This window comes from Dendropsophus ebraccatus, chromosome 9 (genome assembly GCF_027789765.1).
Source record: "Dendropsophus ebraccatus isolate aDenEbr1 chromosome 9, aDenEbr1.pat, whole genome shotgun sequence".
NCBI classification, from domain to species: domain Eukaryota; kingdom Metazoa; phylum Chordata; class Amphibia; order Anura; family Hylidae; genus Dendropsophus; species Dendropsophus ebraccatus.
The window spans coordinates 41136471-41148952 of record NC_091462.1 but is presented as its reverse complement, the minus strand read 5'-3'; the positions used below and the strand labels follow the sequence as shown (position 1 = coordinate 41148952).

At 41.6% G+C, this 12482-nt stretch overlaps 1 protein-coding gene across 2 annotated transcripts in view; it reads left to right on the top strand.

The window, feature by feature from the left end:
• The window catches only part of NCKAP1 (NCK associated protein 1), a 77590-nt gene that overhangs the window by 41957 nt on the left and 23151 nt on the right, over positions 1-12482 (top strand). For both annotated transcript variants that reach the window (XM_069983063.1, XM_069983064.1), the window contains exons 11-16: positions 1406-1502; positions 1920-2026; positions 3084-3216; positions 4479-4560; positions 5542-5600; positions 11935-12080. In XM_069983063.1, coding sequence (XP_069839164.1) covers positions 1406-1502; positions 1920-2026; positions 3084-3216; positions 4479-4560; positions 5542-5600; positions 11935-12080 — 624 coding nt within the window. The remainder of the gene's footprint in view (positions 1-1405; positions 1503-1919; positions 2027-3083; positions 3217-4478; positions 4561-5541; positions 5601-11934; positions 12081-12482) is intronic.

Sequence of the window (12482 nt, the reverse complement as noted above, 5' to 3'; positions counted from 1 at the left end):
ACAGACGAATATATGAAGGGCACCTTATATTTCCTTAACCTAAAAGCCAACGAACACTGTAAGCAGTTTGGAACATGAATTACAGCTGACAGACTTCCTTTTAAGAACGGCGCCTGAAATGTGAATGGCTGAATAACTTTTTGTCAGACATGTCAAAAGTTTCCATCGGTTCGGGTCTAAGTGTTCATATCCTGACCAATCGTGAGAACCAGCCTGGCAAAGACCATGCAACACTCACAACACTGTATCAGTGAAAGAGTCGGTCTCATGGAATTTAACGGAGTCTGACTTATCACGTGACCGATGTTTTGCGTAGTGTATTCTTTCCAATCTGAGTGCCCCGTAAAGGCCATATGATCTTAGAAATTGGGATTACCTACTGTTTTTCCAAGATCTGTCCTGGGGTCCGTTCGGCAGGTGATGCAATTATCGTCCTAAAAAATAACTTTTAAACTTGCAGCCCTGTGCCAAATGGCCGTGGCCTAGAGTATCTGTGCCCTAACCTTGAACCACCCCTCCGTCCCTCCTCCCCATCCTCTTCTTCATTAGGAATGCCACTGGCAGGATATTTCCTCTTTCTCTGCAGTGAACACCGCACAGGTGCCTAACAATCCAGCCCAAGTGCAGTGTTCTTACAGCTGATCAATAGGAAAATACCTTCCTGGGGCATTCCTAATGATGAAGAGGGCCGGGAGGCGGGACAGAGGGGTTGTGCCAGCCTAATGCACAGACACTCTAGGCAACGTCCGTTTGACACAGGGCTGCAAGTTTAAAAGTTGTATTTTAGGACAATAACTGCATCACCTGCGGAATCTTTGATTAAAAGCAGCTATCCGAAGGCACAAGTGGTTTGGGGTGGGCAGATTGTGGGTACAGAGTGACTTTAAACCAGGCCATAGTATTAGGGGGGATTTATCAAATCCGTAAATCCATTGAATCTGAGGCTGCTGTTTAAAACCCTTAGAAATCCATACCAGTTCTGGAGCTGGTGTAGATTTTCACCACAATTTACACCTGCTTGCATAAGTAACTCGGACGTAGGAGGAGGTTATGTCCACTCCACGCTTTGCCATTTTGCATCAACCCATTATTTTTTTTTTTTATTCTCTCTAATGTACGTTGGGCACAGGGATGATAAATACCCCCATGTGTAGCCTAATAGTAGGAAACTATATTTTTTTTTCAGACTACCTGTCTGGATATGTTCAGCCATGTTCTACAGTGGTAAAGATTTATTATCAAGACAAGAATAAATGTATTTAATATGCAATTGTCTTTGTGAAATATGCAATTAAGAGGAATCCCTATAGTCGTAACTATGTGGCCCATTTATTATATAGCACTAAGCTGTGATATCTGTGTTTAAGGTAATTCTTTGCTTTTTTTTTTTTTTTTTTTCTTGTAGTGGTGCCACCCACAGAGAGAGGCGCAAATTCTTAAGGTCTGCACTGAAGGAGCTAGCCACTGTCCTTTCTGACCAACCTGGTTTACTGGGGCCAAAGGTAACGCGTGTAAACTGTATAGCAACTTATTATTACATTTTCAGTAGAAGGCCCCCACACACATCCATGTCAGGAAATCCTGATCACAAGGCCTTTGGTAAACCATCAGGATTTCCTGACATTGATCAGTATTTATGGTCCGGAAATCACAAGGAGTGCCATCAAAATTTCCTGATCAGGGCAAAAAAAAAAATCATTTAAGCATCTATAATTTTGTTTGCTCATCAGGAAAGTGCCCGTAAATCGTGTTGCTCCCATAAACTATGGGGGCATCCGTGGCGGAACTTTGGACAAAACTAGGATAGGTTCTATAATTTCCTATATTTTGTACCTACCAGTTTTCTCTGTATCATGACGGATCTGCTCTTTTTTTTTTCTTGTAATAAATCCTAACACGTTTCTTTTCTCGTTCTCCAGGCTCTCTTTGTGTTTATGGCTTTGTCATTCGCCCGAGATGAAATCATTTGGCTCCTCCGGCATGCAGATAACATTCCAAAGAAAGTGGCAGATGATTTTATGGATAAGTAAGTCTCTTTTTTTTTTTTTTTTTGTGTGTCCTCCAGTGCGCGTGTGGGTGCATACTTAACAAACGTTAATGGGTCTTTGTTGAAGACTGTTATGGAAACCATTGTGGGAGAATCACTCACCATCTAAGCCAGATCAATTCACTGGAGTGGCTCAGCCAGGAATGTTTATGGCTGAAGTTTTTTTTATTTTAGATGCTTTAGATTGATTAAATAAAATGACATCAGTATCCGAACATAGAACAGGCCAAGGATGATACCATGTTGAAGGACTATAGATTTCCGTTACAGTACATTTTAAAGCGGTTTTCCAGTCAAAGTTTATTGTTGGCTTATTCTGCAGTTCAGCTCCCATTTACCTCGTTGGGAGCTGAGCCGCAGTATCCAATCCTGGCCACTACACAATGGATGGAGCTGTCTGCTTCCTGCTCTGTTTCGCTGTGCATACAAGCAGCTCTGGAAACTATCTGATTGGTGGGGAGGCTGGGTTTTTGACCCTCTGTTCTACTATTGATTGACCTTTCTTAAGCCAACAATAAATTTAGCCCTTTTAAGGTTTTTCTGCTCGACAGAATGGATGGATGGGAAAATCCCTTCAAGAAAAATCTGTTACAGATGGGTACACCGATCAGCCATAACTTTGTGGAATAGGTCTGTGTAGTGTTCTGGCTGATACTTGTCCATTACATGGTGGAAAAATGAGCATCATACATGGACCCCGAGAGTAATGGGAGAATGTGGTCTGGTCTGATGAATCATGTTTTCCTGTGCATCATGAGAAGAGCCTGTGGAGGAGGTGGCACCAAGATGTACCATGGGAAGAAGACAAGCCAGCACAGGAAGCATAAGGCTGTGGCCAGTGTTATATAAGAAACCGGAGATTCATAGGGATTTTTTATTGACTTTGTTACAGACCTAGTATATCCCCTGCCACGCTGCAAACCTATCTAGGAATGGTTATCTCGAACATTGAACTGTAAATGAGTGATTGGTACAGGTTAATGTGACATTTGGTCAAGCTGAGTATTATACTACTGTTTGTGTATCTCCCATGCAGACATATAGCTGAACTTATATTTTATATGGAAGAACTGCGGGCACATGTCAGGAAGTATGGGCCAGTGATGCAGAGATACTATGTGCAGTACCTGTCTGGCTTTGATGCAGTGGTGCTGAATGAGCTGGTACAGGTAAGATGATTGTACTTTCCTCCTATAAAAAATGCACTGCCATTGTGTGCTGTACCTATTCTATGTATATAAAAGACCTCCTATAGCAGAGGAGGCTGCAAATATGGAATTTAAATCATACCTACCACTTTAAGACCACAGCAGGATACATCGTAAAAAATCCTCTAGGTATGCTGTCCTCTTCTGATGGGGCGGTAGACTGAAATCCCGGAAGCGATGTAGACTGTTACCTGTGCAAGGTATATTACAGTGCAAGGAGTACCGTCTTCTGCTCTTGTCTGGCATATCCTGCCACGGTCTCCAAGGATAGGTATGCTTTAAATGACATGGACTATATTTCCTTGCTTACAGCTCATGAGATTGTGTTCAGTAATATAATATAAAGAACAGCAGAGGGAGCCATGGTGTCACAGGTTAAAGAGTTGTATCACTTTTGTGTACTTGAAAAGTTGATCCTTAGCCACGAAAAGGTTCATATGACCTAATGTTTCTATGCATTGTAACAATTACTACATGCAACTGGGCCTGTAGGAAATGAATGTAATATTGGATTAGTCCACTAGGTGTCCCTCTATCACCAACTAATATATAATAGCTCCTACCTTTCCTATTGCATCAAGCAAAGTTACTATATCTAGTAATATTAGGGTCGTGTTACAAGGACGAACATACCGGATAAGCGAGCGACGATCTGTTAGATTACGTGACTCGATAATCCCACAGCAAGGGCTGCACGGACATCATTAGCAATGCTTGCCTTAACTGCAAAAATAATAAACTTTATACATACTTCTCCACGTTCCCGGTGTTCTTCTCCCTTCTGCCCACTTCTCGCAGCCGACGCTGGAACTTCAGAGCTGGTCTCTAAAGTGACAGGCTGCTCAGCCAATCACTGGCCGCAGTGCTGTCCCATCTCGGCCTTTCACTTCAAAGACCGCTGTAGACGCTTCAGTGGCAGGGAGCAGGCAGAAGCTAGCGGAGCGTGGACAGGCATGTATAAAGTTTTTTTTTTTGTTTTTTTTTAATCCACATTTATCAACCATCGTGCATTGATATTACATGTAGCGATGTGTGCCTGGTGGCCGATGACTTTTAGGCAGGACCAAGGCTGGTCGTTGTCTTTAGTACACAGTGCTATAATCTGCAGAATCGGCCTGATCGCTCTGTGCAATAGGGACCTAATAAAAGACACTTGAAGTATTTACTTTGAAAATTGTCAGTGTATTTCCAGATTCTGACATGTTTGGTCTTTTTACTCCTAGAATCTCTCCGTATGTCCTGAGGATGAATCGATAATCATGTCCTCCTTTGTAAACACAATGACCTCTCTAAACGTAAAACAGGGTAAGGTCGTCTTATGTTGCTGCCTGGACAAATAAGATCTTTGTACAACATCGAGACAACTGGTACTGTTTAAAAGGGTTATCCAGGATTAAATGGCTAATCCCTTTAAGGTTATTAAAGGAGTATTCCAGTCCTGCAGAATTATGGCATATGGCTAGTATATGACTAACTTCATCAGGGTCTACAGTGACCACTAGTTTATCAGCTGCTTTATCCACACTTCAGTCCATCAGAAATAGTGGAATAACCTCTGACCTCTTAAGGGGGTATTCCCATCTTAGCTTGTTATTTCCTTCCCATAAAGAATATGGATTGTGTTCCTTTTCTCAAAATTTGTGGGGGTCCCATCAGTTGGACCTCCAGCAATTAGCTTGTTACCCCTATAATATAGATAGCTAAGATGGGACTATACCTTTTAAAGATTTAACAAGTTTTAATATTTTTCCGGCTTGCCTTCCAAGAGCTGCCATTTTCCATTTTATTTCTAATTTGGGGTGCGGTGTAGTTAATCAGTACAATTTGGGGATAAATATGGTTTTTGATTCATTTAATAATACCATAATTGTGCTTTTACCTATTAGTCCCTTTTAAAGGGGTTATCCAGTGCTACAAAAACATGGCCACTTTCTTTCTTTCGAGACAACACGACTCTTCAGTTCAGGTGCAGTTTGCAATTAAGCTCCATTCACTTCAGTAGAACTGAGCAGCAACCCCCGCCCCAAGCTGGAGACAAGAGTGAGACTGTCTCTGGAAGAAAGTGGCCATGTTTTTGCAGCGCTGGATAACCCCTTTAAGGATCTTAAACATTTGATGACTTGCACAATATACTGCACTACTAATACATTGCTTCGTTCTGGCACTTCCCCTCTCCTCTCAGGTTCCCACATACGTGGTCCACTTGTATATTTTTAATTTTTTTAATTTTTTTCAGAATCATTGAATGTGCTCTGATATATCAATATAGTTTTTTCTTCTTTCTAGTTGAAGATGGAGAGGTTTTTGACTTCCGAGGAATGAGACTGGATTGGTTCAGATTACAGGTAATTACCTTTTTTTTGTTACCAAGTGACTGTCCGTCTGTCAACTATCAGGCTGACCTTGTGGGTGGGGAATACAGAGAGAAACTGTGTTGTGCCACCTGCGTCCTTATATCCTTCCACCTGCACGTGTTTTCTTGGCCCCTTCGCCATCACATTGTAAGAATCCAGATGCTATTGTTTTATGTGAACCTATGTCCTCCTCACCCACCTCATCGCAGAAAGCCGCACATATGTCAGCCATGTTCACATATAAGTTGTGCTGTATTTTCATCACCTCATAGACCTTTCACTGCTCCAGGATTTTACAGCTATAACTGCTGGGAAATAGACTCTCCGGAGAGCAAATTCTGCTGGAATATCATCGATCTTACTTCTTGGAAAAGCAGATGTAGATTTGTTACGATGCCACGTAATGCTGAAAAGGGTCTTTAAGCAGAAGCATTTAGTATGTGGGGCAGGTTCAGGCTGACATTGGGGCAATATTTAATATTTCTGGGTAATGTATAAGTCAGATTAATGCTTGACTCAAAAGGTTACTGTTCATTTGTATTATAAGCCTCACAGCAGGGAACTGTTCTGCCGAGCCGCCATCAATTGCCCTTCTCAGCCAGCTCGAAATGATTTGTGGCAGAGCTCAACCCGGAGGAAACCACTTCCCTATAAATTGTTTATAAGGTGCCATCTGAAATTGTACTTACAGGACTTTATTTCTCCAGATTTTTTATTTTTTCAGATTTGAGCAGTGGATCGGATTTTAGGTGTTTTGCAGATAGAAAATCTTCATAAAAATCTTCATAAAAATAATGGAACAGTCTAAATCTATTTTACTTGGATTAGAATACTTTGAGGCGCATAGCAAATAAAAAAAAAATCTTATCTATCTTTTTGGTTTGGCACCTTTAATGGGGTACTCCTGAAGAAATAAACATGTTTGCTAATTTAACTTTTATTATTTGGTTATATAACCTTATAATAAAAGTATTACTTTTTTATACACCTATACACTTCCGTTGACCAAGGCAACATGGCTCTGCCGCCACCAATGTTTGAGTCGGGGCTTAGATTGCCCTGTAGTTCCCGATCCCCAGCTCTGGTCTACCGCTGCTGCACAGCACTATACAGTGCATGATCTCACCCACCTGTGTACAGTATATCTGTATTTCCTATATGTGGTATCGGGGAGGAAGGCTGGCCGACACGATCATGGTGTCTGGCAACTATCACTGCTTACTGTGCTAGAACCACAAATATAGCGAGCTGTGATAGCAATCACCACTTGCTGTACAGAGGCTCCTGCACACACCGAATGTGTTGCCTCCCCTGGGGAGTGGCGGTGGGGTGGGGGCTTTGCTAAATTAGAGCAGGGGATCGGTAACCCACAGGGCTTAGATAGCCCTGCAGTTCCCGACCCACACATTGGTGGCAGCAGAGGTTGCAGTGTCGTCCCTTACTGCTGCCAGTCAATCGGAGTATATATGTCAATTAAAAACTATACATTTTAATTTTAATAAAGTTTTATATTACAAAGAAATATAACTTTATTAAAGCTATGTGTTTTTTTTCCCTCTGGAGTTCCCCCTTGAATTTCAGGATAGCATTTACAGTCATTGGTTTGCAGTTTGTTGTGGCTATAGCTTTACAAGCTAAATTGTGTTTTGTGTGTGTGTGTGTGTGACCTGATCTCTGTTTATAGTCTGTTCCTGGGTTTGGCTTAAAATGTTTGGCAGATAATCTGTCAGATAATCTTTCTGTGTAAATGGACCCTTATTATGTCAGATTAAGCAATAATTTAACAGGTATCCAAGGGTGTGCTTCGCATTTCTACCATGAATTTTACACAGAATTTTTCAAATTGAAAAGTCCACTGTTTGCACATACCCTAAGGGTGAACATTTTTATATTTTTATATTCCATAGTATACCACCAAGGGCAACATCTGCATAAAGTTTGTATGTTCTCTCTGTGTTTGCGTGGGTGTCCTCCGGGTACTCCGGCTTCCTACCACACCCAAAAACATACAGATAGGTGAAGCACTGCGGAATCTGTGTGCACTTTACAAATAAACAATTATTTAATTATTTATGTATACCCTAAATTGGTTAAAGTGAAACCTCCTGGCCCTTGATTTGTATCCCAGCAATGCTTAGGTTTACACCTTAAGGCTATGTTCAGATTACGTGAACACCCGGCCGTTCCGTGACCCCGGCCGGGTCACGGAACGGCCGGTCTCAGCCCGGATCATCTCGGCCGGTACTCTCAGCCCGGATCATCTCGGCCGGTGGTCTTTCCGGCCGCGGAGCTCTGATGCGCGCCCGCATCAGAGTTTTCCATAGCGCACGGTGAAGCGAGCGTCCAGAGCCGCTCGCTTCACTGTGTGAACTGACAGGTCTTTCAGTGAATTCCGTTCGCAGAAAACTGACGGCAGTTTTTTCCGGTGCCGCATGGGATCCCGGCCGGAGCGTATATGATGTGTGTACGCTGCGGCCGGGATGCCATTGAAAATAAGGCTATGTTACACACCGCAAAACTACGGCCGTAGTACTGCGGCAAGAACTACGGCCGTAGTTTTACGTAGTGTGAACATAGCCTAAATGGGTTATCCCAAGATCAAACGTTATCCTCGAGACAGAATAGGGGATAGCTAGTTGATCAGTGGGGGTCTGACCACTGGGATCCCCAATGATCTTAGACATGAGGGAATCTCCAGCAAACCCGAGTTTGTCTGAACCTGAAGGCTCTGTATTCCATTAACGGAGCCTGAAGAAGACCGATGCAGCTCTAGGGAGTCCTGAAAAACATAGATACAGCCATAGGCCATATCCATATCTTCCAGGACTCCCTAGGGCTGCATCTAATTTCTTCAGCCACTGGTAATGAAATGCCGCACACTTGGGTTCACTCTCTAGCTTAAAGGACAACTCCGGCGGGACCCCCCCCCCCCCCCCCCCCCCCCCCCCCAAAAAAAAAAAAACACAGACACACACAGATACCATACTCACCATCCCTCCGGTGACGATCGCCACTCCATTCTCCCGCCGTACGCCTCACCGTCACCTGCGTCCACCGTCCAGCGATGCCTCTTACTTCCGGGTCCATGGGAGAGAAAAGGCTGCCAGTGCGCTTGCGCACCGGCAGCCTTTTCATTGGCTGGAGCGCATCACATGGCTTCCAGCATGCTCAGCCAATAAGGGCTCAGCCTTTTCTCTCCCATTTACTTTCAATGAAGACGCCGAGGAGGAAGAAGACCCGGACCGCCCCCCGGTTCTGACGTCGTCGTCACCAGATGCCGCCCGGGAGAAGAGGACCGTGACGACTGTAATAGGTAATGTATACATTCTTTAACTTCCGGGCGGGGGGGGTCGGGGGTCGGAAAGTGGGGGAAGGGGGCCAGACCGGGCATTTAACCACATTACAAAGTTATATAACTTTGTAATGTGTGTTAAATAAGCCAAAAATTTTTTTCGTGGGAGTTGTCTTTTAATGTCAAATTCTGTCAAATGAATGAAGCTTCAGTGCGCATGTAAGAAAGTTGTCAGAGCCTTTGATTGGTGGGTGTCTAAACATCCACACCCTGACCAATCGTTAGAACGAGGCGGGGGAAGCTCTCTCCATTGTACGTCTATGGAGACCCTGTCCTGCAATGACGATTACTCTGATCCGGGGAGAGAACCTTTCAGCAGTGCACTTCTCCTGGCTGTATCTAGAGCCAAACCTGAGCTCAAAAATGTTTGGCGTGTCTGTGACATGTCAAAATTTTTTTAAAGTTATTTTCTTTTTAATATATTCCCACATTTGGTTATGATTGTGTTTAAAACAAAGAAAAAATAAAACAAAAAATCTAAGGTGTGGGTTTTGTTTTTACCCTTCTATTCCTTTTTAGCCTCCACATTTATGTATAAATGATGCCGTTTTCCCCTCTGATAATGGATACAAAACCCTCATAGATACAACAATGCAGACTAAATCTCCCATCACCCTTGATCCTGGGTACCATTAATTCAGCACAGCCATCCCAAGCAAACACTTGCCTTGCAGAAAACTTGGTTGCCACATAGTGATGTAAAGATGCCCCTCTTATTTCAACTGATGGCAATTAAAAGTGAATTATAGGCATCGATTTTACACAGTTTTAATGTCTGAACAAAGAATCACATTTTTTTCCCAATGTCAGACATTGTTTTACAAGTAAGACATTAAAGGGACTGTCAGATTTGGAGCCAAAGATGTGTTGGCTGAAGAGCGAATGTAAGAAGTGCACAAACATCTGTGCAACAGTAGCTGAATAGCACTTTGTCTGCTCTGACCTGAGAACGCTTTGATGATTGCAGAATGCCTTCCGCTTGTATTATTTTTGGCCTGGAAGCCAGGAGGCTGTGCATCAAATTGCAGAATGGTCTCTACAAAAACAGGCTGCCCTTTTCTTGGTCGCCTTTCAAGGAGGGGGGAAAAAAATCAACCACTTTAAAGTCAAGCTATCTGGGCATTTTGTCTTTGTTTTTGAGATAATGGTGAAACCACGCTTCAAAAGATGTGCTGACAAACCTTAACATCCCACTTTGATTGAGTCATGGAAATCCGGAGAGAGCGTTTTAACAGATCCATAGCTGCTCGAAATGAAATACAGAGGAACTTAGAGCCGAGGAATTTTCATCAGAAGTGGCTGCCAAACTTAGCTTTAAGCTGATTTACAAAAAAAAAAAAAAAAAAAAACACAAAATCTGAGCTTTATCCTTTCAACAATGGCACTTTGATCCCCCAGAATACAAATCCCAAGACTTCTTAGTAGTTTTTGTACTGTACACTGATGACTGGGTGCAGTGAGAATATGGAGAGGCTACCTGATAGACTAGGGAGGCATATTGGTGTGGGATGGTTCAGAGGGAGATTATTGTATCATCTCAGAGTTCTTTCCATGCACAGTTGTAAAACATAAACTCCTAGTTTGCTTTACTGGAGCTTCTTTCTTTCTTACTTTCTTTCTTTTTTTCTTTTTCTCTTTCTTTTTTTCTTTTTCTCTTTCTTTCTTTTTTTCTTTTTCTCTTTCTTTTTCTCTTTCTTTCTCTCTTTCTTTCTTTCTTTCTTTTTCTTTTTTTTCTTCTTTCTTTTTCTTTTTTTTCTTTCTTTCTTTCTTTCTTTGTTTTTCTTTTTTTTCTTCTTTCTTTTTCTTTTTTTTCTTTCTTTCTTTCTTTCTTTCTTTTTCTTTTTTTTCTTCTTTCTTTTTCTTTTTTTTCTTTCTTTCTTTCTTTCTTTCTTTCTTTTTCTTTTTTTCTTTCTTTCTTTCTTTTTCTTTTTTTTCTTTCTTTCTTTTTCTTTTTTTTCTTTCTTTCTTTCTTTCTTTCTTTTTCTTTTTTTTCTTTCTTTCTTTCTTTTTCTTTTTTTTCTTTCTTTCTTTCTTTCTTTTTCTTTTTTTTCTTTCTTTCTTTCTTTCTTTTTCTTTTTTTTTCTTTCTTTCTTTCTTTTTCTTTCTTTTTCTCTTTCTTTCTCTCAAATATATATAAAAAAGCAAATGAAATATGTTTTTGTATGTTTCCATATTGTTTCTATATCTAGCTGACACCTTGTTAGAAGCAGCTCATCACCTGTAGCAGTACCCAGCTTTTAAAGCAAATGTTTCCAACCTCTTTGCCGTGCATCTGATGTCAATCATACTGGAGGCTTTTGTTGTGTACACTACCAGCTATATGCTGCTTACTGGGAATGGCTGGGAATACCTGGCCTTTATAGGATCCAGAATAGAATGCCACTAAATAGGCTTAGAGAAATCACAGCCACTTTCTAGCAAGAACAGCACCACTCCTGTCCCCAGCTTGTGTGTGGTATATTGTAGTCGAGCTCCATTCACCTTTATAGAGTTGCAAAACCACACTCAAACTGTGGACAGGAGTGATGCTGTTTCTGGAAGAAAGTGGCCATGTTTTATAAGCCTGGACAATCGGTGTAGCAGATTGATGAAGTTTGGGGGAATTCACACGTCCACAAAGTTGTGGACATTATTGAGGGGAAAGAATGTAATGGATTTGGTGATTCAAAGAGTTTCCTCACTGCCGGCATGATATTTGAAACATGCCGGGTGGAGAACGAATCCATTACATTCCTTCCCAGTCTATAACGTCCGCACATTTCTGTATACTTATTCATAACTCATTCTTGTCCCCATTTAGGGCACAGGTATCAGACTTGCAGTCCTCCAGCTGTTTCAGAACTATAACTCCCATCATGCCTGCCCATGCTTTCTGATATTTCTGATATACAATGTTCAAGTGAAGTGAGTTAAATTTCTTGAAAACGCTGGTCTTATTTACATGCTATTACATTGGTGTTTCTTTCCTTTAAGGCCTACACCAGCGTTTCCAAAGCATCACTGAGTCTTGCTGACCACAGAGAGCTTGGAAAGATGATGAACACTATAATATTTCATACTAAGATGGTGGATTCCTTAGTTGAGATGCTGGTGGAAACATCTGATCTCTCCATATTTTGGTAAGAACCTTCCTTAAAGGGAATGCGTCATTACAAAATAGCCTATTGTTAAAGTTTTTGCTAAACATATTTTCTAAAGATTTTTAAAGTTTCCATTTTGCTATTTTAGAGTTTTTTCAAAATTATCCTGAGATCTTGTAGCCTATATTCTGGGCTCTCAGACTATAAACCTAAGGGTCTTTTTAGACTAAAAGATTTCTCGGCTGTGGGGTCTGCAAACTATTGCCGATCAGCGAGATCAGTACTCACTGGCAGTGCCTTTGAAAAGCATAAGATATAGACCTTCCGGGCTGCACAAACGATCATTGTATCGCTCGTGCAGCGTTGGAAACTGACAGCACAGATATGTATATATTGGGTTCTGGGATATGTATATATCCATGCTGTCAGTTTCCAGATCCC